The sequence below is a fragment of the Camellia sinensis genome, chromosome 14 (genome assembly GCF_055761805.1).
Source record: "Camellia sinensis isolate YWXY chromosome 14, ASM5576180v1, whole genome shotgun sequence".
Lineage (NCBI taxonomy): Eukaryota > Viridiplantae > Streptophyta > Magnoliopsida > Ericales > Theaceae > Camellia > Camellia sinensis.
The window spans coordinates 10,508,853-10,536,772 of NC_138974.1; the positions used below are offsets into that span (position 1 = coordinate 10,508,853).

Genomic DNA, 27,920 nt, shown 5'->3' on the forward strand with positions numbered 1-27,920 from the left:
TTTTCATTTCCTTCTGTATATTGGAATGTATAAACATCAGAATACCAAAAAATGCTTACATATCAGACAATGCGTGCCCTATTAGTTGATATTTAAAACCATGCTTGACATTCCCCTAACCATAGTACTTACTTTCAGTAGTAGCCCTTATTTGGGTTAGTAAGAAGCAAACTTTTTTTTAAGACAAATATCCAAGCTCAAGTCCTTTAGCTAATGTACTGTCAAACAGGTATGTTGATGTGTTCGTAGGAGGCTCTTAACGCTTGGAGTTGTCATGGAAATCAAAGCAGCTCTGGGGGTGATGATAATCTGTTTTTAGTGCCTTTGGATGCTCTTGGTTGGGTTGCACATCATAGTGGGCTAAATGTGCTTTCTTTTCTTTGGTTCAAAATTTTATGTTTAATCTCCTCTTTCGGTTGGACTCTCACCAACATTTGGGGCTTGTGCTAACATATGATTGGGCATTCTTTTTGGTGCCAACTTAGTTGGAATCAGGTAATCTTGCTATAATACTTTGTGAACTTCCCTCTTCTTTATTGAAGCAAATTCATATGTAACTTATGTTATTTTCATCAACGAAATTTCTTTTCTTTTGCTGATAAAAAAAAAAAGGGGGAGGCAAATCAAGCAGCAGACTTTTGGCTAAGGAAGCAATTTCCATGCTTTTTGACTATATGTACCAGGAGGCCTCTCCCGATTTGTTATTAGTACTTATCTGTGATATTAGGGGCGTCTTTTTTTGTGTTCTGCTGTAAATTTTGTTTCATATAAATTTAAATAAAAGTTGCTTCCTTTCGTTCCAAAAAAAAAAAAAAGTGTCATAGAACAGTGGAACAAACAGCATGGTATGGATCAAAGGAAAAGGATTGCAGCAAACCAACTAAGATATACTTTTAAAATAAAATTAGGAACTTATTCTACGTATGAGTTAATTTTATTATGTTGTGTGTTACTACATTACACTTTCACAAGCTGACTAGAACCATCAACTGTTACAGCAATATGGTCTAAACGACCACATTGATTTACTTTTGATTTCTCTAGTGTTTCTTTGAAATCTACGCTCTCAAAATGTGCTAAAGTTGCAAGCTCGTGAACCAACTCAGCAATTTTCTCTGTACAGACAACAATATCACTTAGAAGTGAAGCCACTGTGGCAACCGGTATTACTTCAAGGAGGTTGAGGTCTTCCCACAAGTCCAATTCAAGCAAGGATTGGAAGCATTTCGAAGCAGTTTTTGAGTTTTTAATGTGGGGATCGACAGGGCACGGTTCTGTCATTGTCTTGATGGCTAATGCTAGATCCTTCAGAGCTTTTCCAGATTCCAAGCTCATTTTTATACATATTTCCTGAAAATGTTCACTGATTTTTGGCATTACCTGTATCAATAGCAGAGCATATTTGGGAGGTGAATTAAACATGTTTATTCACATAATTAGGGCTCTTTTGAAAACATTTTAGTTATGTATCAATAAAGGATATTAGGAATAGATTGTAGTATATATTGTAGCATACTTGAGTCTTGGAATTAAGGTGGCCATTAAGAGCTTCAATCCGGTAAGCGCATTGTCGAGTGAGGGTTCCAATTTTCAGGTATTGATTCCATGGATGGCAATACATGAAATGACCGTGGCGTGGTTCCCATTTTGCAAAATTTGCCTGGTAATTCAGAAAATCAGTATATGGGAAACATTCAAGAATTTTTACTGGTGGGAGGGAGGGAGAAAATATGGTTTTTTTTTTTTTTTTACCCACCAAGGTTTCCTCACTGGTTTTGGAGTTGAGAACATTTTTGTAAGCTTGGAGAAATGACTTGTCTTTGCCATCTTCACTCTCAGATGTTCTAAAATATTCATCTCCAAATCCTGCAAATTTGCTTTTCATAGTTAGTATGGAGGCTAACAATTACAAGAAATAATTTAGGGATTAAGAATCTTTTGTGCATTGAATTATGTTGTTCAATGTTTTATTCTGATAGAATAAGTCCACTAACCCAGGAAATTACATCGAAAATTATCCAAAAAGCATTGTAACATTTCGGCTCTTGTCCCCCCCCCCCCCCAAAAAAAAAAAAAAAAAAGAAGTAGGGGGCTACAATATTTGACATGTAATGCCACAATGTTTTTTGAATTATTTTTTGTGTAATTTTTTATGTGTTAAATTCACTTATTAAATATGATAAAGTCAAATGCTTCAATCTATCCTCTTTCTCATTTGCTTTTTTTGCCTTCTAACTAGTTCTATTACCAACACAAAAACTAAACACATAAGAAAACACAAAATATCTATATAATAAAGTATGAGACTTTTTGAAAATGTGTCAGAATATCTTAGAGATACATTTTGTTTCAAGAGTTGAGATTAGTTTCCAAATTTATTAAGGGTCAAAATTTCTTTAATTCTCACTCACTCACCCACCTTCTTCCCCCCTCCCCTTTTTCACTCGAATTTGGATCCTCGGCCGCCCTTTTGGGCGGCCCTTCCCAGCAGCCCCCCAAAACGACGTCGTTTTGGGGGTTATCCAGGAAAAAAAAAAAAAAAAAAAATTCAAAAAACCCCCAAAACGACGTCGTTTTGGGGGGCTGTTGCCTCGGCCGCCGGAAAGGGCGGCCGAGAATCCGGACTCTTTTCACTCATGCAATCTCTCTCTCTCTCTCTCCCCCCTGCCCACCTTCCTTCCTCTTTCCTTTTTATATTTTTATTTCTTATTTTTCCCCTTTTTATTTTCCTTCCTATTTCTTTATTTTTTTCATTTTTGCTCACTTATTTTATTTACACAGGCATGCACTAGTATATTAATAAATAAGATTTTAAAGAATTTGTTAGTTGAACACACTTTTAAAAAAAAAAATTATATTCATATATATATATATATATTGTATCTGATCCTAAAACTAATTTTCATATTCCTAAACTTATCCTTTTGTGACTGGCCTCGTTTGGGAACAGACTATTTTAGTAACTTTTTGGCTTTTTAGCTAAAATATGAGGTAAAAAAAATTAGTATATTTGGGGTGACTTTTTAACTTTTTACGAAAAGATGTGCAAAAAGTAGAGAGAAAAGATAATCTTTAACTTTTTGGTATAGATTATAAGTTTTTTGACTTTTTTAATAACTTTTTGACTAAAATGTTAACTTGTCAAACGAGGCCAATTTACATACAAATAGATATTGTACTAAAAGATTTATAAAAAAAAAAAAAAAATACTTCATAATTTCAAAACTATCACTGAAATATTATTATGATAACCATTAATAACATCAAAAATAATAGAAGTGTCAAAAAATTATCAAATATTTGATCAAATGTCTTATATGGGTACAAGTCTCATGTAAGACCCTATGTGACCTACACCTATGTAACATATTTGATCAAATATTTGATAATTTTTTTGCTACCCCAAACATAACTCTAAAAACAATTTCAATTATGTCATAAATGGATGTACCTTCTAAGAAGCTGCCAAGTGTTTCCAAATTGAGAGAAACTAGATTGTGAAGGTCTTGACCAGCCCAGACAGGACAAACAAAAATGGAGACAATGACACAAGCAGTCGCACCAATAAGAACAGTAGAGAGTCTCTGGTGAGCCAATTCCAAAATCTCATTATTTCGAAAACCAGAGACACATACCAAACTGAATGTCAATATGAATATCAACAACCCATAATCATATCTGGCTTTCACTTTGGGAAAGAATCTTATAAATGTTGCTGCTGCAGCTGCACAACATGCCCAAAAAACTAAATTTAATGGAAAACTTTAATTTATAAAAGAGTAATATTAACATAATTTTTTTAAAATATAATTTTAATAAATTACGAATTAGAGCTTGTTGATTTTGTTTTTGTTATTTTTGTTGTTTTTGTGTTTTTAAAAAATAAAAAATAAAAATGAGAACTTCGAAAAAAAAAAAAACATTGTCTTCATATTGTTTTTATTTTTGTGCAAAAAATAATTTTTAAAAATTCTAAAACAAATTTTTGGTCTTTCATTATTTTTTTTTTCCTTAAGTTCTCGAAAATTGCTTCCGTACATATGTGGATAAAGTTAGGTATGTCTAGTCCTTTTTTAAACTCTCACTAACAAAACTCTCGTGCACTAAGCTATACGGTTTAGAAATACTTACCTAAACAAGTTTTTTTTAAATAAATGCAAAAACACAATCCAAAATGCTAGTAGTAGTAGAGTACTTACCTAGAAGGAAGACGAATAATCCAATTAGTATGGGCTCGCCAATCTTTCCAGATATACTAGCCAAGTGATGAGCCCCAACACCTAGACCACCAGCTACCAATGTTGCTAATCCTCTGTTTATGCCTTTTCCAAGGGTCGCACCTGCAAAAAAAAAAAAAAAAAAAAAAATGTATGTAAAATTCATCATATATTTTGTCGTAGATTTTTTCTTTTTTTTAATTAGCAAAAGTAAAATTTTATTAATAAAAATTAAATGTATTACCAACCTGATTACATCAATAAAAACAAATGGGCCAATGTCGATAAAATAAGGTCTCCCTTCACTAAATTGGTCTTTCTTTACCGAACTTGTTAGTGAAGGATTAATAAATGCCTAAGTCTGCTTACATATAATTAAATCACATAGTTTAAATACGAACTTCTATGTTGCCGTGTACAGTTTTATTTTTTTATGCTTTAATTCCTGCACCATATATAGTAAGTGAATTTTGAAAAAAAAAATTTATTAGTAAAAAAAAACTTTATTGATGAAAATCAAGAGTAATATATACAGTAAACATTAATAAAGAATGTGAGTACAAAAGAGTATCAAGCTAAACAAAACAATTCCAAAATTTTGAGTGCTTCATTATCAAATATAAATGAGCTCGTGAACTTACCAACAGAGAATTCAAAAACCACCACCACAGTCATTACAGCCCACATTGCAGAGATCCCAAAACTGTTGTAAACAGGTTGAAAGTAGTATAGTAATGAAACCAAAGTGAGTGCTAGCCCTACTTTGAATGAATGAATTACTCTTCTTGGATCATCTTGTCCAATCTTTTTAGTATTCCTAGCAATCTTAACCACCTCGGCTTTTAACTTCTCCGGCAGAGTCTTCAACCACCGCCAACTGCGCGCAAAGAGCGGTGTTTTCACGTAGTTTTCAGACCCAATTTCCATGGCAGAATGAGGAAATGAAAACTTGCATGAACTGTTTTGATAACTAAGAAAATGCGTGTTTGTGAGACTCTACGAGCTCAGTAATTTAAAGAAGAAAAATTGTGTTGATGGGAACAATTTAAAAAAACAAAAACAAAAAAAACAAAAGTTTATGACATGAACACGTCATGTAATCTTTTTGTACGGAACACGTACTTGCTACGAAAGCTCATTAAAAGAAGTGGAAGCAATTGGTTGGGAGGTGATTTTGATTTAAGTGGGTTCTAACTATTAAAATTGACGCATTTTGATTTGGGTGGATTCATTATCTCACTCTCTATGGCAGCCACCGCTATTATTATTGTCATCATCACATTTTGTCACTCTCTAATACCTTATTCTAATTTTTTTATCTTTACAACTTACTCTGATCACCATAGGTAGTAATCGCTACTATCAATCATCTTCGGCCATAATTTCCCTCTAACAACCAATTTATAGAAAACATTAAATATATTTATATTTATTTTAGTAAAAATAAAAATAAAAATAAAAACATTTATTTTAAAAACTTATTTGGCAAAATAAATAAAAATTATGCTGCGAAAAATAGTAATCAAAGATGGTTGTCAAGGATCAAAGGTGGTGTCCAACCTACTGCCAAAAGTGGCGGCCAAAGATTGTTGCCGCTGATGAGAGGTGGTTGGCAGTAGTCAAAGATGGTTATTGATTGTTTTTTATTTATATAACTTTTAAAAAAATTATAAATATAAATTGAAAAAAAATAAATCTAATATTACCCCCACAGACCTAAGTGTTTGTAAATTAATTGTGTTCTACTTTAGTTAAATTCCTGAAAAGATAAATTCCATAGTGACTTCTCTATAGTACTAGTTCAGGTCACTATTGCAATTGCAAGTACTATTTTTAGGTCAACAGAAGTCCAAAAGGAGACAAAAAAAAATTTAAAAATTTCATGAACTGTTTTCCATTGCTGTTTTGCACTTTGCACTTGGTATGCAACTTCATAGTATCATAGTATCAAATTTAAATAAAAATTTGATTAGAAGTTTGATTTAATATGATTCACTTTAATGGTAAATTTAAAATTTTTATCAAATCTTGTTAGAAGCACCATTGTCAAATGTCTGGACGGACATCCCGCCATGAGTAAAAATTGACATTTAGAATAATAAAAAAAAGAAGAAATTGTGAAAGTAGTGGTGAGAATAAAAAATAGAGAACTATTATTTTATAGGTAGAGCAACAACAATAATCTACAAAATTTGAAGTCCAATGGCCACCTACAAAATTTGATGAAAAGATAAAGTTCCCTTGATTTGATAAAAAATTCAACTCCCTTTATTTGATATCGATTTGATAAAATGGTTGGAACTGAATTTTAATACGTTTTTCATCAAATTTAAACTTGATGAAAGATTGGAGATGGGCTCAAAAGAGGTTTTTTTATATGCACAAAAAACTGATAGAATCTTACACAACTTTCTTATATGAGTATTCAAAAAGATAAAACTCACCTCAGAATTGTATCAAATCTGTAATTGATTTCTGTATGCTTAAATTTTTATTTAACAGTAGAACCAAATCTCATAGGCAGCCAAACTTGGAACAAAAATGTTACTCAAAAAAAAAAAAAAAAAAAACAATAATAAAAATTTTAATTTTAATTTAAAAAAAAAAAATCACTGGCAGAGACCCAGTTTTATATGTGTCCCAATTTGCAACAAAAATACTATCATATCTAACCCATAATCATTTCATTTTTTTCTCTCACCACCATCAAATCAATTACCAAAAAAAACAAATTCAACTTTCTATACACAACTATTTTAGTCAAACTAAAGCCTCGTTTGGAAACCCTCTTTTTTAGCCAAAAAGTCAAAAAGTTATTAAATTAGCCAAAAAACCAATAATACATACCAAAAAGTCACAGATTCTCTTTTCTCTCTACTTTTTGCACATCTTTTCGTAAAAAGTAAAAAAGTCATCCCAAACATACTAATTTTTTTTAGCTCATATTTTAACTAAATAATCAAAAAATTACTAAATTAACTTATTCCCAAACGAGACCCAAAATAACCTACAAATCAAATAGTCAACCAAAATAACCACCACCCCAAGCAAAACCTATACACTCGCATCAAATAACCAAACATGCTATATAAGTATGTAGCTGTGACGCAAATAGTGAAAGAGAAAGAAACAAACAAGCGTGAAAAAGAATGTCTCTATCTAGTGGTTTGGCACTTGACTCACTTTCACTCAGTGATCCATGTGTAAGAGTCAATAGAGAGACAGAGAGAGATGTCCTAGCTCTCACTCATAGCCTTCTAGCTAACTTTCTTGAACTCTTTTATAAATAAAACACTTCATAATAAAAGTTGATTATAAAATTAAATATAAAATATATATTAATAGATAAGATTTTACAAGATTAATTAATATAATTCAAATTTATCTTTATGCTTGTAACTTTCTTCTTCTCTTTTTCTTCCTCTTCATAAATTTTTATTCAAATTTATTATCCAAATACAAAGTCTAATCTATTAATATTATCATAAAATAACAATTTGGGCCAAGAATATGGAAGATCAACTCAACTTTAAGTAGTTCAAGACACAAAAATACATTAAGAATCCTAGACTATAAAACAAATCCATTGCTAAACTAAATACAATAGAATGAATTGCTTATTCTTTTAACTCTCCATAGAATAATCATTCCTCGTCATTATAAATGATAATTCTATTTATAATATATTTTTTTCTTGTCACGTTTTCGCAAATCAAACGTGAGAATGAACATTAGAAGAATTCTAGTACGTGCACCCCTTAAAAATGTGTACATCGTAAGAAGTTATGATTCCTTCTGATGAAAGTTATGTTTGTTTGTGGTGTGCTATGACATTTTGTGACAAAATTTCGAATAGTGAATTTATGGTATGCACCCAAAAGTTAGAGATAGCAATTAATGTTATGATATTTTGTAATTTTTATTATGACACAATGATTTTTTGTTATGATATTTTATGATAAAAAAAAAAAGTTATGATTTTTGTGGTGAAAATGTTGTGATTTTTATGTTTTATGTTATGAAATTTTGTAGAGTTTAGTGAAAAAGTTATGAAGGATTTACCATATACCCTAAACATTATGACGGAATGATCATTTCATTTTACATCATTTCCGTAAACCAGAACATTGAAAATATTTCAAGTCGTCTAGATCCTCTAGAGTAGAGGTTCCTACAATACTGCCTAAAGTAGATTAAAAAAAACTAGCGATTGTGATTTGGAGATCTTAGATCTAGGGTTTGGTTCGTGGTGATAAAGAGGGGTTGTGGTGGGTGTGTGATGGTGAAGGTAGAAAGTGATAGGATTATTAAGTCAGTATCAAGTGCATCTAATCAAGAATTGCAGCAAAGCTTGTAAGCTATAGCACGCCAAAGCTTTATTTAGTTGATATAATCATATTTTGCTATATTAGTTAAGTTAGTTAGAGTTGGTTAGATATAGGATAGACATAGTTGGTTATCAATTCGAAGTGACGTATATAAATAGAGTTGATGTAAGTATTCATTCATTGAAATAATAATCTAGATATTCATATCATTCTCATGGTATCAGAGCCAGTGCTCCGAGGAGCTTAGGTTCTCTAATGTTGTGTTTGGTTGGGAGATTTGCGAAGGATTTAGAAAAGAAAAGAGAAATGGTAAGTAAAATATGAATAAAATATACTTACATTTCACCTAGTTTCACTCATCTTTTCTCTTTCACTTTCCAAATCTCTTTCTAAATCCCCTAACCAAACACAATGTAAGGGCCTTCAATGTTGTTCATAGAGGATTCTTCAAATCCTCTTCCTTCTAATCTCACACTCTTGATTTCTAATTTGAATTCCTTTGTTACTGTCAAATTGGATTCATCAAATTACATTGTTTGGAAGAACCAATTCCAAAATATACTCCAAACCACAAATCTCCTGCGATTTGTTGATGGCTCTATTGAATGTCCCTCTGAATTTATGTTTGATTCCGATGGCAAGACTATGATCAACTCATAATCTCTAATGGAAGCAAATAGATTCCTATTTGCTTAGTTGCATCACAATAACTCTCGTGTGTTTACCTCAGTATTTGATTGCTCAACTTGTAAAGACGTCTGGTCTTTTCTTGCCAAAGATTCACTTCTCTCTCTTGTTATAAAATTCATCAACTGAAGAATCAATTGAACAATATTTCCAAGAAATCTTCTTCAATGGAAGCATATCTTCTTCAACTCAAGACCATCTCTGATCAGTTGGCACTTGGTTCTTCACCTGTCCAAGATGAAGATCTAGTTTTCATTGCTCTAAATGGACTTCTTGCTTAATACAATGCTTTCTGAGGCTTTACATGCAGAAGTTGATACTAAAGCTCCTCTATCTTCAGATTTTATAGTAGCATATGCTGCAATGAAGGATCAAAACTCCTATGAATCTCAGTCCTCTAGTTTTCGAGGAAATCGACCTTTTTATGTAAGAAGAGGAGGTCATAGAGGCGGTAGACTTTTTGTGGTTCTCCAAATCCAAGGAGTGCCGCTGGTAAACATTTTCAAAAGTTTTCTCATTCTTCATATCAGTCTTCGGCTTCTGCTTTGATTTTCCAACGTTGTGGCAAATCTAACCATACTGCCCTCAACTGTTGGTATAGGATGGATGCTTCATTTCAATCATCCTCTTCTTCATCTAAGGCAGTTTTTATTGCTTCCTCTACACCTAGATCTTCATTACCAACTGCTAATTGGTATGTGGGTTCTGCTGTATCACCTCATGTGACTCTTGATCTAAATAATTGTTAGCAATATCAGTCATATTATGGTACCGATCAGGTTACTATTGGTAATGGTCAGTCCATTCCAATTCAACACACAGGTCAATATATCCTCCCTACTCCTTCCTTTCCTTTTAAACTCAATAATATTCTTCATGTTTCCTCCATTTATTCTAATCTTCTTTTAGTTCATCAATTAACTTCTAATAATAATTGCACTATCACATTTGATAACCAATCCTTTATGATTCAAGACAAGACCACCAAGAAACTTCTCTATAAAGGTGTTCATAGTCATGGTCTCAATCAGTTACCTTCTAGTTTGCCACAATCTTCATGACATGCACCATTTGCTTCAAATGTATTTTTTTTTTTTGCCACTAGTTCTGTCTCCCCTGCTACATGGCATACCGAGCTTGGTCATCCTTCATCTCATAAGATATAAGTTCTCATAAAAAGTTTTAGTTTGCTTATTTCATCATCTTCTTGTAATAAAACTCATTTGTGTACTCATTGTGATGTGGCCGAAAGTCATAGATTGCCTTTCAATTTGTCTAATTCTACTGTAAATAAACCATTGTCTCTCATCCATAGTGATGTTTGGGGACCGTTCTCTTCTTCCACTTCTCATATTAAATACTATGTTCTCTTTATAAATTTACTTGGATTTATCCTTTGTGCTACAAAAATGAGATTTTCTCTAAATTTCAAGAATTTAAAGTGTTTGTTGAAAATCAATTTGAGACTACTCTTAAAATTTTTTGAACTGATGGTGGTGGTGAATTTACTAGTACTCAGTTTGATTTGTTTCTTAAAAACCATGGTATTATGCATCAGTTTTCTTGTCCTCACACTCCTCCCCAAAATGGAGTTGTAGAAAGGAAGCATAGATGTCTCATTAGTACTACTATTGCTCTTCTTCATCAATCAGCTCTACCATTGTCCTATTGGTTTGATGCTTTGGAAACATCTGTCTGTCTTGTTAATCGACTACCTAATTCCAAATTGCATAACAAAACTCCTTTTGAAGTCCTGTTTCATCATGCTCCAGATTTTGGTTTTCTTAAAAGATTTGGTTATAGGTGTTTTCCTTGGATCAAACCTTATAACTCTTACAAACTTTAGCCCAATTCTATACCTTGTATATTCATTGGCTATCATCCCTCTATAAAAGGCTATAGATGCCTGTAGATGCGCCCATGGGCCTCGCTACAGTTCGAACTCAATTTGTGTCACGGTTCTTAATCTGAACCAAAGAGTCCGAATCCGGCAAATCATTTTTTGAGAAACAAATTTTTGAAAAGAAGTGCCAAACATGGACTGCTTTGCCAGATACAGAGTCGCCACCTAAATATTTTATTTTGAGAAATTTAGGAAATCCTGACTCAATGCCAAAGGCCACGTGTCCGTCATCACCAAAATTGCCTCGGCTCGGGAACTTGGGTGCGATTGGGGAAGGTCAGCTATGAGCACCCCCTCTCGCCCGATCCAAAGATCGGCCTCTACTAACCGTGATATTTTGTTGGGAAAGCATTATGTATTCTTATCCCGATTATTAGCCTAGAATTACTATGTTATGCGCACAGCAAACAAGTATAGAGTAGATTGCCTAATTTGGGAACAAGCATTGTATATTCGTTTGCTTTGAAGAAATGTTTTGGAATTTGCTACTCGCAAGTAGGCTAAAATACGGATTTCAATGAGCCGTTCCAACTCACGCAATCCGACCTTCATCCATAGGCATTCAAGCAGTTTATATCACGTAAGCAGCTAGCCTCATGCTAATCATGCTGTTATGGCAACACTTACACGCATGTGGTATGCTAAAACATAAATACTTACATCGTACTCCGTGCCAAAGCAATAAACGGGTTAGCAATCAATGCATGATCCAAGTCCATGTTTAAATGTCTAATGCAATGCATACGGAATGTCACTAGAGTAGGCTCGGCTATTCTATGAATAACATGTGAAAATGCACAAGTAGCATGTATTCAAGTTAGATTTGAAATACTAATACAGTTAGCATGATACGCCGAGCCCGGTGCATGTAATACGGATGAATGATGCACGCGTGCATAGCATAAGGTATGCTAAATTAAACATGACCTATTACTAACCATCAAAGTAGATAAGTAAAAGGGAGAAAGAAGTGGGGGTTGGAAGACATGCACACACTCACCCACACTTATTACAAATTCATCCTCGCTCGGAGGGACCAAAAGAATAATACAATTCGAATAATGAATTAACTAACTCGCAAGCTAATTAATTATTACAAATCACCTAATTAATTAACAAATTAACTAAGTATAAGAAAAGCAATAAAAGGGGCCTCGGGAAGAGGGTTCGATGCGCGCGTGCTCGGGTCTTGCTCGGAAGTGCACTGCCATGCATAAGCTGCCTCTGTTTTCCCTGCACTGTCTCTTGGAAGGCTGCCAAAGTCTTAGAATTGCTTCGCTGGACATTGGGAGACACCACCGGCTGAGTAGAATCATCGCCGGCTGTGGTGTGTAATCATCGGTTGTTGGTGAAGCTATCGGCCCAGGAAGGATTGCCGGTCGGCACTGAACACTGCCGGTCGGCAGAAAGTTCCTGCAGATTCTGCAATTGACAATAGCAGAGGGCAAGGCATAGCATGGAAATGCAATTCAAGCAATGTATGCGCCAATCCTATCCCTTATCATGTGTACGACTCAAAGGGACATGGTCCTTGGTTCTCGGACCATCAATCGTGCATTTCAATGCGTGATGGCCCAAAGAATCAAGTGAGCACTTTGATTTCAAATGTAATGCACGCGAAAGCATAAGGGCCCAATCCTTATCACTAAATCAAGGGACAAGGCATGCATGTTCAATGCAACCTAAGCATGTTAACTAACATGCAACATGGTATAAAAGGGAGCATGCAAACATGCAATGCACATTAGGTACACAACCTAAGCAACAAGGCAAACAGGCATGCCACAACTATGCAAACTACTTAGAGCATGCAAGATGCAATCTAACCATGCGACATGCTAGCAACTTGACCAAGGGAATGCATGCCAAATGCAAATGATTTCAAGCATGCAACACATGCAACCAAAGCAAGCAAACATGAGATAATGTAATAGCACTTGAATGACATGCAAGGGATGGACTTACACTAATTGGACATCTCTAAGTTAGGTCCAAAACAGTGGCCAAAGCTTAAGAATATGGGACCAAACACACATACACACATGCACACATTAAGGCCTAAATACTTAAGCATCAAAGGGCATCTTTTAAGCACACTTAAAAGGGAATAATCATGGACATGGGGCATGCATTAAGCTCTGAAAATCATGCAAGAACATGGTGCCAAACCAAGCAAACAAGATAGGCTAAACATGCAACAAATGGCCCAAGCATTTAAGGCAAGCTAATAGAGTATTGAACTACACTTGATATGACCATACATGGCAAGACTTAAATGACCAAAAACAGAGTTTTAGCACATAAAACAAAACCCAAAAGACCACTTAGATGGCATCTAAATGGCTTGAATTCAAAAGCATGCGCAATGACCAAAACATGAAGCATACAACACAAGCTTTCAAAGCATTAAAGAGGTATCCAAGGCAAGCACACAAGCATGCTAAGGGGACTGAAATGATGCTATAAATGGTGCCAAACCGTTAAAATAAAGCAAGTAATGCATGCTATACCCTCACATACTTAAGGCCAACAAGTCAAAAATGCAGAGGGGCTATACTAAACATGCCATGGCCGACCAAAATGACTAAGGACAAACCTCAAACATGGAAAAATAAGCACAAAAGCTTCACAAAGCCAGGCCTAAAACATGCTAGAACAATGGTTTACAACCTAAGGCATGTTAAGGCCTAAACATGGCATTACAAGGTAGGTATGCTAAGCATGCATGGTGTACCAAAACCAACTAAAAAAAGAGGCATATTATGACATAATAAGCACAAAAATCAGCTAAGGCATGGTCAACAAGAGCCTAAGCTAGGTGCTCCCTCAAGAGGCCAAAAATGGTCCTTTTCAAGGACAACAAGGAGAGGGGGTGGCCCTCTCCTTCTTGGGACTTCAAGGCACCATCCTTACCACTGAAATCTCTCAAGATTTCAGTGGTGAGGAGGCCTAAACACCAAAGTCCCGGAGCTCACTCAAAATAGCACAAAATGGAGCCTTACAAGGCTTAAGAGGGGTTAAACAACCTCAAACCACAAAACACTCTAAACAAACTATTTAGAGGGCCTAAAAACAGAACTTTTTTATGTTATATACTAAACACAAAAACAATTGCAAGGTAGATAAAAATACAATGCAAAAATGGGAAATAAAGGGACAAACTTCTTACCCTTGAAGACCTTCTTCACAAATGGTGGACCAGCTGCTTCCTTGAGCTCAAAACAGCTCCAAAGCTTCAAGAACAAACCTCTGGCCCTTCAAGAACCAAGAAAAGGTGTAACACTATGTGTTTGTGTGCAATAGTAAGACACAAACACACTTATACACACACAAGAGAGAAATATAGAGATAGGATATGTATGAAACCCTAAACCTAGAACTCAAACCCTAAAATGGCTGTCTAAAATGTCTAACCCCATCAACAAGAGAGAAGACCTCTCTTTATAGAGCTTTTTGTCTTGTAAAGCTTACAAGACAAGCCTCTAAAGAGAGAGATCCCTCCATACATGGAGGGGAGCCAAATGCAAGACAGCTGTGTCAAAATATCTGCAAAAGCAGATGCACAATAGTCGGCCGGCCAAAGATGGAATTGACCAAAAAAAGATAGCCGACCGGCTATCTATAGTGCCGGCCGGCCAAATATTTGGCCGGTGGCCACAAAACACAGCCAATGGCCTTAAGCCACGGCCGGTGATGGGTGGGGATGGTCTACAAGCCCTACCCTGCCTCTCAAAGGCAAAACACAAGTGTTTGGTGTCAAACCAAGCACAAAACAATCAAGTGGAGAGGTCCTGCGACGAGGCGCGCTGCCAAGGCTTCCGGGAACTCAAGACGAACACAAACATGAATAATCACCAAGTGTTCCGATGGTGACGTCCAAGTCTTGAGGACGGTCAAAAATGGGGTGTCTACAGTTGCCCCTCTTTGACAGAACTCGAAAGTCACAACAATGACGGGAGTGAATGTCAAAGCCCAGAGACGACCCATTTTTGACAAGGCCGAAGACTTAGACAAAGCATGCAAGACAACCAAGATATGCGCCCGAAGGTAGGGGCAAAATGCAAGACAATGCACAGAGTCGGACATAACTTATGATCATGCAAAGAAAGCTGTAATGAAGCATACATGCGACAATTTTAAGCTAGCATACACCGAACTACACTACAATGCAGAAAGGATGTAAGAGAATTATGTAATTCTCGATACGTCTCACTCGGAGGATACAATACCTGTGCGGCTCGTCTGGTTGCACCAGCCTCAAATGAACCGTACATACAATATCGTGCCTGCAAAGAAAACAACTCAACAGGTACGATGTTATTAGCAACATGCATGACAATGCAAAAATGGATTCAAAATGATATGCAATGTATACAAAACAATGTATAAACAATGCAAATGAAGATGCAATGTAATCGAAACAATGCAAACTATATGCAAAGCAATTGAATCATGATCCAATCATGAGCGGATCGAAACTGCACCTATGTCAAATAGATTGATGGAGGTAACAAGTCTGTCTACCATAGAACGGTCAACTGAACTATGAGTAATGTAGACGGACACAAGAACAAGTATTGGGGGGAATGACAAAGGTAGGGAAACGACCTGCTGGGGAAAGGACTACGATCCTAATGCTGGATGCAACAATTACACTACAATGTAATATATACAAATGAAAATGCTGGGGAAATGGCAATGGATATGGCACGCAGGCCAAACCAAATCTTGCCTAGGCAAAGCATGTACGCATACAAGCCACGTCTAACATAGAACGGTCCACTGAACTATACTTCGACACGAGAAGTATGGGCACATACCGGACCAAGCTCAACATGGAAAGGCGCAAGCCATAAATGGAAGGATGCAATGAATGCATGCAAGCTGCAATGCAATATGCACTGGGATGAAAAAGATACGATGGATATGGCCTACGGGCCAAACCAAATCTTGCCTAGGAAAGGCATGTACACATACAAGCCGCGTCTCACATAGAACGGTCCACTGAACTATGTTTCGACGTAAGAAGTATGGGCACATACCAGACCAAGCTCAACATGGAAGGGCGCAAGTCATAGATGGAAGTGATGCAGTGAATGCATGCAAGCTACAATGCAATATACACTATATCACAACGATGCATAACAATGCAACTATTTACAATGATGCATGACAATGCGATTGTGTTTTTTTGTTTTGTTTTTGTTTTTGTTTTTAAGATGCAAATGCATGATGATGCATGATTTTGAAGTGCGCAACAACGCACGGCTTTTGAGATGCACATGAACTTGAAATGCGCAACAACATGCGGCTTAAGACATGCATGACAATGCAAACAAACTGTGCACATTAATGCGCCAAAGGTCTTACACCTTCCGAGGATTTAAGGTCTCCTAGACCATACAAAATTCTCGATATGTCTCACTCAGAGTATATCATACCTGTGCGGTTCGTCTGGTTGCACTAGCCTTAAATGAACCGTACATACAATATCGCGCCTGTAAAGAAAACAAACTTAACAGGTACAATGTGATTAACAATATGCATATTAATGTACTTGAAAATGCGTGACAACGCAAAGCAAGTGGGAAACATAACAATGCTGTGAAGGCACAGACATGTAAGTGGAGCACGCGGTCTACGCAGGCAACGAAATTGATCATAAGCATGCGGTCTACGCAAGCAATGAAATTGAACATAAGCATGCGGTCTACGCAAGTAATGGGATTGATTACAAACATGCGGTCTACGTGAGAAAAATATGCGGTCTACGCAAGTAATGAATTTGAACAAACATGCGGTCTACGCAAGCAAAACGTGCGGTCTACACAAGTAATGAATTTGAACAAACATACGGTCTACGCAAGCAAAACGTGCGGTCTACGCAAGTAATGAATTTGAATAAACATGTGGTCTACGCAAAGCAAAACATGCGGTCTACGCAAGTAATGAATTTGAACGAACATGTGGTCTACGCAATCGAAACATGCGGTCTACGCAAGTAATGAATTTGAACAAACATGCGGTCTACGCAATCAAAACATGCGGTCTACGCAAGTAATACAATTGAACAAACATGCGGTCTACGCAAGCAAAACATGCAGTCTACGCAAACAAAACATGCGGTCTACGCAAGTAATGAATTTGAACAAACATGCGGTCTACGCAAGCAAAACATGCAGTCTACGCAGGTAATGAATTTGAACAAACATGCGGTCTACGCAGGTAATACAATTGAACAAACATGCGTTCTACGCAAGCAAAACATGCGGTCTACGCAGGTAATGAAATTGAACAAACATACGGTCTACGTAATCAAAACATGCGGTCTACGCAGGTAATGAATTTGAACAAACATGTGGTCGACACAAGCAAAACATGCGGTCTACGCAAGTAATACAATTGAACAAACATGCGGTCTACGCAAGCAAAACATGCGGTCTACGCAAACAATACAATTGAACAAACATGCGGTCTACGCAAACAAAACATGCGGTCTACGCAGGTAATGAATTTGAACAAACATGCGGTCTACGTAATCAAAACACGCGGTCTACGCAAGTAATACAATTGAACAAACATGCGGTCTACGCAAACAAAACATGCGGTCTACGCAAACAAAACATGCGGTCTACGCAAGTAATGAAATTGAACAAACATGCGGTCTACGCAAGTTAGCGAGATTGAATACATGCAAAATGCAATGAGATGCGCAAAACCGCACGATTTGTTTTAGACAACGCGAGCGCACAAGACAGTGCGATCGATATGCGATACGCATGGGGCAACTTTTGAGTTTTGTAAAAGCCAAAAGGATACGAAAAGGATACACCTTGCACGAATTCGAGTACCACGCACAGAAGACACGACCCGAGGTCAAAACGGTGGCCGGTCAAGTGTCGGAGATGCACTTTCTTGTACTTCTTTGAGCTATGAAAACCCAAAACTACAGATCTGACCCAAACAAGGATGCAGGAGGCTCACCGGCCGGAAGAGGATGCCATCGGCTGTCCATCGGCCATCAATACATTCCACCGGCCAAATATTTGGCCAACCGGCCAAAAATGTAGTCGACCGGCCAAAAGTGCCTAAATCGGGGCAGATTCGACTTTCACCTCGGGTCTTTTAAAATAGGGTTCCAAACCCTATTTTACACATCCTCCTTAGCCGAAAATCCACTCCCTCTCTCTCTAGAGCATTTTTCTCTCTTCTTTTCTCCGTTTCTTTGCGTTTCACGCCCGTTTCGTCGTTCGATTCGCGTATATCTTCGCGTTTCGAACATTTTCATCCGAATATTTCTTCATTTCGGTGCTTCCTTTGCCATTTCTACCTTTTGGGTTTTATTTCCCTCGGGTTTCTCTCGACTTGCGTGCCTTTTCCACTTCCCGGCTTCTCGGGCCACTTTTCACCCTCTCGGGTTGACTTTCTGGTTGACTTTCTACATTTTCGCCCGATTTTCCTCTTTTCGGCTATTTTCTCACCATTTTTGACATGGCCGACGATATTCCACAGGGCGGGACTCCCCCGGATCACGAGATGGATCCCGGGGTTGAGCTCCTCCCGTTGAGCATCCGCCCGTTCGACCCGGCGGCCTACCGGCCGGCGATTCATGTGCTACCTCCTGACGGACTTCGCCAGTTTCGGAGTTTCGACAGAGCGATGCCACCAAAGTTCCTCCTGCGTGAGCCTACATCTCACTTATCTTTCGGCGCTTCCGAGGTAACATTCCTTTCTCTGTTTTATTTTCCGCAATGTAAAATATAAAAACTGCCATAGCTGATTACATTCTTTAACTGCTTGACTCAGATACATTGACACACTGTGCACTGTAGTTGATCACAACCATATTGGCAACTGATATTTGTTTGAGGCTGACATATGCACACACTGTAGTTTATTGCAATCATACCGATACCCGATATCTGTTTGCATCTGAAAAAACTTGCACGCATGCTATATTTGTACTGAACCACGCTAACACGCTGACACATCACACTTTGTAGTTCACTATAAGCACACCAGCACCCGGGATCTGTTTGAATCTGAAAAACTTGCACGCATGCTATATTTGTATTGAATTCTGAATGCCCTTCAAAACTAGTATATTCAGTATTGCCTCGCAATTATTTGTTTGAAAACAGGGAGATTCCCATACCGTCCACGGGTATGGGAACATTACCGCTCGGGACTGGTATGCTGAGCTTCCCGGCGCGGTTCGCCACATTGTGGACCAGGCAGGCTTCGGCGCTTTCTGCAGGGGATTATCCAGACTCACCGTGAGCAGGCCTCTCCTTGCTGCTCTAGCGGAGAGGTGGTGGGACACCACCGACTCGTTCCATCTATCTGCGACGGGAGACATGACGATGACTTCCAATGATTTCTCGATGCCCACAGGCATCGGGGTAGGGGGTGATCCGATCCCCTTCGACACTGATATGGACGAGTGGACTGCCGCTCAGATCTATCTGCTTGGCGAGGTGTCACCTCTCGCCCGTCCAGGCTTTGTTCGTTACTCCTGGTTCGAGGTGCAGTTCAGGGTCCAGCCCGCGTTAGTGGAGGAGGCTCTGATGACTCCGGAGGCCGTGGAGAGATATGCGCGCGGCTTTCTCATGTTCCTGCTGGGGACGACCATTTTCACCGACCGGGCGAACACCGTGCCCCTCTGCCTGCTTAGTGCACTGGTGGATGTCAGGCAGATCTTGCACTATGATTGGGGTGGCGCCGCTCTGGCCACACTCTACAGGTATATGAGCTCGGCTTCCCGTGGCAGCGGACAGTTGCTCGGAGGCTACTGGCGTGCTTGGGAGGTACGTTTCTTTCTCGCTTTTTATTTCTGCTTTTCTATCTTCTGTACTCTGTACTGTATTCTGTATTGTACACACTGTAGTCTGCTTTTCACTAACTGTATACTATACACACGGCACACACATACACTCTGCTTCACACTGACTGTACACTGCTCACATTGTACACTGTACACAATACACTGTCTGCGCAACACACTGCACAACATGTGGCCCTGTTATTCTTGTTTTATTTTGCACTACGCTCTTATCTGATAATCATATTGATGTTTTCTCTGCAGTTGTGGGTCTATGCCTACTTTCCTAGGCTTGCACCCGTGCCAGACACGGAGACCCCCCTCGTCGTCCCGTTCTTGCGACGCTTCGACATGAGATGCGTGCGGAGGCCACGAGAGACATTTAGCTTCTTTCGCCGCTACTTCGACACTATCACCCCTACTGAGGTATGTTTTATTTCAGAATTTATCTAAGCTTTGCTTTTCACTGCATATTTCAATAACGATAGATAACAAACTGCATGTCACTTTCAGATCACTTGGCAGCCTTGGGCTCCGTTGCCGGCGACGATTCGGGACCGATTTGCCGGTGCTGAGGAGACCTCGCGTTTTCGGATCTTACTGGAGGGCCCGGTCTGTCGGGCTTGGTACCTAGGTGAGCGTTTCTTACGCCAGACCCTAGGGTTACCAGAACAGATAGTCCCGGTTCACCCCCTGAGGACATGAAGGAGACCGAGAGACTCACAACTGAGCAGATGGCCGATTATACTATCGGCTGGGAGGCGACCCGCATCAGAGGTATCGGCGACTACAGAGAGTACGTGCAGACATACATTATGCGGTCTCTGAGCGGTGGCCGTCGAGCTAAGGGAGCCAGGCCCGTGGCGCCAGCAGCTAGGGCAGGAGCGGGAGCTGGAGCAGGAGCATCGAGGAGGGCTCGAGTTCGTGGCAGGGGCAGAGTTCAGGGAGGACAGGGGACCGGTTAGCCTGCTCTGCCCACTTTACTGACATACAGAGGGCAGGACGGGACGACCTACCAGATCCCCTTTGCTCCTCCCCCGGCTGGTCATGAGTTAGCCGGCATCCCCGACTTGTCTCCGGTATATATTACTTCATTTTGCATCTTGCATTGGCATTTCATTTCAGTTTATTTGATATTCCGTGGAATACTGATACATCTTGTACTCTTGCAGGCGTCCTCCGAGTACACCCGGCAGTCCGTGGAGTTGAATGCCTCCATGATGGGGATGCTACAACGGACCTTCGACCTCCTGGCCCTTTACAGTATTCCGGTATGTTCTTCTGACGACGGTCTCAAACCATTCGTAAGCTGATTCACATAGTCTGATGCACGACACAACACCTGACACACTGATCTCACAGCATCCGATACACCGCATATACTGCATTCTGCACTGTACTCTACACTGATAAACTGCTCACGGCATTCACACACTGTACTCATACACCGCATTCTGTACTGATAAACTGCTCACGACATTCACACACTGTACTCACACACTGCATTCTGCACTGATAAACTGTCCACAGTATACTGATGCATTTGCCTTTTATGTACTTTTTTCTGTCTCTCTTCCAGATTCCCGTTGTAAGAGGTGCTCCAGCTGGACCTTCCATCCCCGCCCGAGGGAGAGATGAGGAGGGCAGAGTATTCCCCCGCACCAAGGCGGGGCGCACTCATGTCGGGAGTAGTTCGCGGGCTCCAGTCCCTGATGATGATGATGACGAGGAGGCGGAGGTGGAGGCAGAGTCAGAGACGGAGTCATCGGAGGAGGAGACCGGAGGCGGCACTGGCTCGGGCTTTGACGACGATGCTGATGATGCTCCTAGACCTTCGTCTAGGAAGAGGACTAGGACAGACCGATAGCCCTCGGAGCCGCTTGACATGGATACAGATTTTTGTTGTTTTTCTTCTTTCTTGTACTTTTCCCTTTTGTTGGTAGTTAGGATACTTTGTACTGCCGCAGGCAGATTTTGTTTCCAATACTTGTGTACTTGAAAAGATGATGAAATGAAATAGGCTTTTTATCTGAAAAAGTTTTTACATCCGTATATCTTTACATTTCCTACTTTGCATTGCATCACACCATATTACACCTCAATGTAAATGAAATTGATTGGTTATCTGAAAATTGAACACTTGCACTGTAATAATCAGATAGCTAAACAGCCAACAGCAAAATAACCCAAGCAAACCAATGCCTGATTCTGGACACACAGCCCTTACTCTATTGGGAATTAATCTGCATACAGCCCGTAACACAGCACTTGGTCCATTTTGCACACAGCAAATCCTGAACCAACAGCCCAATCTGACAAGACGGACTACGGAGCTGGAACCAGTTAAAGTCGAAGCATGCTCAGATGCCCCAATTTCTTTGTTCTTTTACTTCGCACAGATGTAGAGAATGGCACAGCACTCTGAGCATAAACGATTTTTGAAATTAAATAAGGGTTTTTCAAACCTGGGTCTTGAGCCTAAAACCGAACACAGCGAGAAAGACTCAAACGAAAGGTGCACGACCAGAACACGACAAGACACGCTCGGAAAGGACTCAAAACAAAAGTTGAGGTAAACAAAACAAAAGACACGACATACAGACGCGTTAACGGAGACGGGGGACCTCAGATCACGAGGAGCCAGTTTCTCTGGGTATTGTTTCCCACCATTTTCTCATTTGTGATTCTCACATCACTCTGGCACTCAAGCTCAGTTTTTTCCTCTCAAAACCTTTTTTCTTACTTTTCTCTCGACTCACACCTCTCTATTCTTTATTCTCTCATTTTTCGTCCCACCCCAAGGTGATTAACGAACGAATAGGAAGTTGCGGGTTCATGCCCAACGCCGTTAGCTCACAGCTATTTCTTCTGGTGGGTAGAGTGCCCTCCTGGCAAGTATGTTGACGACGGGGGAAAGACAAAACGCCTGACTCAACTGTGCCCCTAGTTCATCATTTTGATCATTTTTGTTTTGGTTTTTCTACTAAAATAGTTTTGGTCAAGATGAGAGTCGGATTAACATACTTGTTCGATCTTTGATTTGAAAACCATGCAAGTCAGACTATAAGCACTGAAAATTTTCCTTTTTAGGTCCAAGAAAATGGTCTAGTTTTGGAAAATGGAATAGTTTTCGAGAAAATAGTCAACCTCAGTAAAAATTTTCAAAAACTATTTTGCAAACAGTCAATGCTCAACGAGCATGGAACTCATTCTCGAGATGCACAACCTCGGATCGGAGGCAATGGAAAATTGCTCCTGGTTTGGAAGGGGTGGATGGCAATAGAAAGTTGCCCCTGGTTTGAACGGCGACTCGCGACGACTCGTGGCAACGGAAAGTTGCCCCTTGTTTGGATGATGCCGCAGCAGTCTGCAAACAGTTTTCAATGGTGGTGGTCGAACTCTTGGACACGGAGATGAGGAAGACGGTCATAATCAATATATGGACACAGTCACTTTGGAAGTGTTGGCGACTGGACTTTGGGATGAAATTGAAACCATTGTATGGACTGAGATGCTATGAAAGCGTTGGGGGCTGGACTTCAGAATGAAGTTGCCTACGTATCCCAAACATGGGAATCAAGCCTTACGTAGTTCCGGTGAAGGTACACTCGGGTATTATCCTCTCCTTTTTAGACTCTAACTTTTGCTAAGGCGCCCGTTGCGGGTTTTCGACCTTGCGAGCTTTGTTCTTCTTTTCTTTTCAATTTTTTTTTCTTTTTCATTTCTTTTTCTCTTCTTTTTTTTTTTTTTTTTGCATTTTTTTTTCTCTTTCTTTTTTCTTTTCTTTTGCATTTTTTTTTCCTTGCTTTTTTTTGTATTTTTCTCTTGCTCTAACTTTTGCCTGGGTCGCCCTTTCGGGTTTTCGGCCCAGCGAGCCTCTCAAAGGGTAAAAGTGTAACCAGTCCATGCCAAATGGTTTTACGGTTTTGAAGCCATCCGTATCCAGGAGAGTGACTGTTGTATTGATTTACTGAAGGATCCATCTTCGGCTCTTCGAGCATATCTGACATTTTTGCCCCTAGTTTAAGGGGGGGCTTATGATCTAGCTTTACAAGCTTCCTTTGATCTGATCTTCTTGATCTTACTTTGGTGCCTCTTGTTCGAGGGCTGCTTCAAAATGGCCACACAGGCCTCACGTTGTGGTTGACCGTTGAACGTTCTGAACTCAGGTTCAAGGTTTGAAAGTGAGGAGTCGAATCTCGAGGCTGAGAGCGATCCTAAGCTGCACAATCTCAAGAGCGATCCCAGACAAGTCTTCGCAGGACCGCGCAAAATATTTTTTGAAATTTTTTAAGAAAGCGACAAATCGCTCGTGCTGAAGACAGTGTAGGACCAATCTGGATCAAGCCAGGATCCTTCTCAGTACTCACGCTAACAAGCATGGTTTCATTCATTAAAAGGCTTAGCATGCCTCTCTTTCTCTCAAAAAAGATCAAAAATTTGCAAAACCTGAGGAATTCCTTCCTCTTCGTTTTTATCACCGCAGTGTTCAAAAGGGGTTTTTGAAAAAACATAGGTTAATGCAATGAGTTTGGCGCGCAGGAGAGGAGGCGAGATGAACTGTCAGCCCATTCAAATCCTCTGGCACAACTAACTCACACTGAAAGCAAGCACAAAAATAAGATAGCCACAGCTGTTTCATTCAGATTTGTTGGTATAACTGGCCCTTCGGCAGAAACAGACTCAAAAATAAAAACGGGTAATTACAAGACAAAACGGTGTTCGAGGCAACAACCCCAGAATCACCTGGTATTCTATACAAAGGGGACTGACTCGCTACAACAAGACAGACCCTTAAGCAAAAAGACAGACTCAAGACAAAGAGACAGACTCAAAACAAAAGACTGACTCGATACCCAAGCCAGAATTTTACAAAGCTAGCGTTCACAGATGCTCAAAAATGTGTGCCAGACGCCACATCCAAAATATACCAAATGCCACCCGCAGGTGGTTCATTTTCTGATTACATACTTGCAGTATCTGTGTCCTTAAAATCCAATAACTGGGTGGTAACGGACTTGGCTGAGGTGGGCGGGAGGATAACCTCGTTGTCAATCAAATCTTGCACCTCATGACGGAGGCGGAAACAATTGTCGGTAGCATGGCCTGTCTGCTGGAGGTACGCGCAGTACTGAGCAGCATCATGCGTAGCAGGGAGATTCTTCGGGAGAGGCCGAGGCTCCAAGGGTTTAAGGTGTCCCCTCTCGGCAAGGATCTGAAGTGCCTTAGACAAAGGCATGTAGAGAGCGTGGAAGACCCTGCGCCCTCGGGGCAGGTACTTTGAAGTCTGAATATTCTTACTAGACGCACTAGCAAAAGGGTTGGCGGCACTGCCTTGGCTTTCTGATCTTTCCCAGGTGCAGGGTTGGGAATGGAATGAACTGTTTTGACATGACGGGGTCTATCCCGGTTTTCTGACTGACTTGAACTACCCTCAGGTGGAGTGGGGAAAGCATCCTCCACAGGTTTTGCCACAACTGCGGATATCTGTTGCTTGTTCATCCCCGCGGCTTTCAAAGCCTCGACTGCCCACAGCAGTTGTTCAATAGGATCGGCATCGGCCTTCACTTTGTCTTTTCCTCTGGCCTCAGCCTGATCGAGGGTTTGGGTTGATGTTGATATGTCATTACCATAGCTGGAGGCCATCTCCTGTTGGCTGAGTTCAATCACAATTCGCCCCAACAACGGGGGCTCCTGGGGTACAAAACTCCCGGCATATGGTGCGGCTGGAGGTGAAGCTGACATTCCGTAGGCGAGATCCGCCACAGACCTCTGGAGATCACCTATCATCCCCATTAGTTCAAATGTAGTAGGCTTGCGAGCCTGGTATAGCTGGGGGGCCCAGACCGGGTACGCGACAGGCGACCTGGGTGGATGTGGCATATCAATATTGGTCTCACTTTGCAGAGTGATCCCTTGATCTAATGCAGCTGTCATAACCACGATCTCTTCCGAATTCTGCGTCATCATAAGTCCTGCCTCAGCAAGGGGGAATACTAGCTATTCTGTATCAATTCTCTGGACACTCTGAACTGAAAGGAAAAACAAACAGCATTTCAGCCCACATAGATCAATCACAGGTGTAGCCGAACAACTGCACTCTACTACTGATCACTGTTCCCCAGAATCACTGTTCCCAAAACTGAACTTGATACTCGCAGATAACTGATTTCTCAACAATACTGATACTGGTGCCCTCGGGCCCGATACTCAAACTTGCAAACTGATATGTACGTTCCTGTAGAGGTACACTCTAAAAGCACATAACAGATAAGTGAGAACCAAAACACCCCTATGTTCGGGTAGGGCTTCCCTGTCCTATTTTGTCAGGAGCTAGGGTTTCACTATGCACGCAGTAGTTTCAAACAACCTATAATCAGGTAAGCAACCTGTCCTAATTTGGAATGGTCGCTATGGATCCGAATATGCACTAGGTCGAATGGTCGAAAAGGGTACCCCGGTAAAACCGGGGTTTGTGTTCCCACACTGTCAGAGCCTACAACCGGTCAGCCTTATGGTCATGCCTTGACAAGACAAGCCTCCGGCAAACCGTTCAGGAATGGCAGATGGCAAACACGGTGTCCTAGGCGCACCAATGCACATGCAATGCCAAGAAACTCATAAGTGTAATCAAAACAGGATATCACGAGTTCGAGTCAAGCTCTCTAAACTCCCCAGCAGAGTCGCCAGAAACTGTAGATGCGCCCGTGGGCCTCACTACAGTTCGGACTCGATTCGTGTCACGGTTCTTAATCTGAACCAAAGAGTCCAAATCCGGCAAATCGTTTTTTGAGAAACAAATTTTTGAAAAGAAGTGCCAAACATGGACTGCTTTTCCAGATACAGAGTCGCCACCTAAATATTTTATTTTGGGGAATTTAGGAAACCCTGACTCGGTGCCAAAGGTCACGTGTCCGTCATCACCAAAGTTGCCTCGGCTCGGGAACTTGGGTACGATTGGGGAAGGTCAGCTATGAGCACCCCCTCTCGCCCGATCCGAAGATCGGCCTCTACTAACCGTGATATCTTGTTTTGAAAGCATTATGTGTTCTTATCCTGATTATTAGCCTAGAATTACTATGTTATGCGCACAGCAAACAAGTATAGACTAGATTGCCTAATTTGGGAACAAGCATTGCATATCCGTTTGTTTTGAAGAAATGTTTTGGAATTTGCTACTCGCAAGTAGGCTAAAATACGGATTTCAATGAGCCGTTCCAACTCAGGCAATCCGACCTTCATCCACAGGCATTCAAGCAGTTTATATCACGTAAGCAGCTAGCCTCATGGTAATCATGCTATTATGGAAACACTCACACGCATGTGGTATGCTAAAGCATAAATACTTACATCGTACTCCGTGCCAAAATAATAAACGAGTTACCAATCAATGCATGATCCAAGTCCATGCTTAAATGTCTAATGCAACGCATACGGAATGTCACTAGAGTAGGCTCAGCTATTCTATGAATAACATGTGAAAATGCACAAGTAGCATGTATTCAAGTTAGATTTGAAATACTAATGCAGTTAGCATGATACGCCGAGCCCGGTGCATGTAATACGGATGAATGATGCACGCATGCATAGCATAAGGTATGCTAAATTAAACATGACCTATTACTAACCATCAAAGCAGGTAAGTAAAAGGGAGAAAGAAGTGGGGGTTGGAAGACATGCGCACACTCACCCACACTTATTACAAACTCGTCCTCGCTCGGAGGGACCAAAAGAATAATACAATTCGAATAATGAATTAACTAACTCGCAAGCTAATTAATTATTACAAATCACCTAATTAATTAACAAATTAACTAAGTATAAGAAAAGCAATAAAAGGGGCCTCGGGAAGAGGGTTCGATGTGCGAGTGCTCGGGCCTTGCTCGGAAGTGCACTGCCATGCATAAGCTGCCTCTGTTTTCCCTGCACTGCCTCTTGGAAGGCTGCCAAAGTCTCAAAATTGC

At 40.0% G+C, this 27,920-nt stretch overlaps 1 protein-coding gene across 1 annotated transcript; it reads right to left on the reverse strand.

Annotated features, from left to right (window-relative positions):
* Positions 1-899: 899 nt before the first annotated feature.
* Positions 900-5,205, reverse strand: LOC114309331 (aluminum-activated malate transporter 2-like). The gene is made up of 6 exons (XM_082904547.1): positions 4,859-5,205; positions 4,200-4,340; positions 3,452-3,724; positions 1,757-1,866; positions 1,517-1,660; positions 900-1,380 (listed from the first exon to the last, which is right to left on the reverse strand). The coding sequence occupies exons 1-6, from the start codon at positions 5,142-5,144 to the stop codon at positions 958-960; spliced, it is 1,377 nt and encodes a 458-aa protein (XP_082760673.1). The 5' UTR covers positions 5,145-5,205; the 3' UTR covers positions 900-957.
* Positions 5,206-27,920: the final 22,715 nt, after the last annotated feature.

Coding starts and splice junctions, on each gene's coding strand:
- LOC114309331 (XM_082904547.1), bottom strand. CDS start 5,144: ATGGAAATTGGGTCTGAAAACTACGTGAAAACACCGCTCTTTGCGCGC. Junction 1,661..1,756: donor AAACCAGTGAGGAAACCTTG/GTGGGTAAAAAA, acceptor CTGAATTACCAG/GCAAATTTTGCAAAATGGGA. Junction 1,381..1,516: donor ACCTTAATTCCAAGACTCAA/GTATGCTACAAT, acceptor CTATTGATACAG/GTAATGCCAAAAATCAGTGA.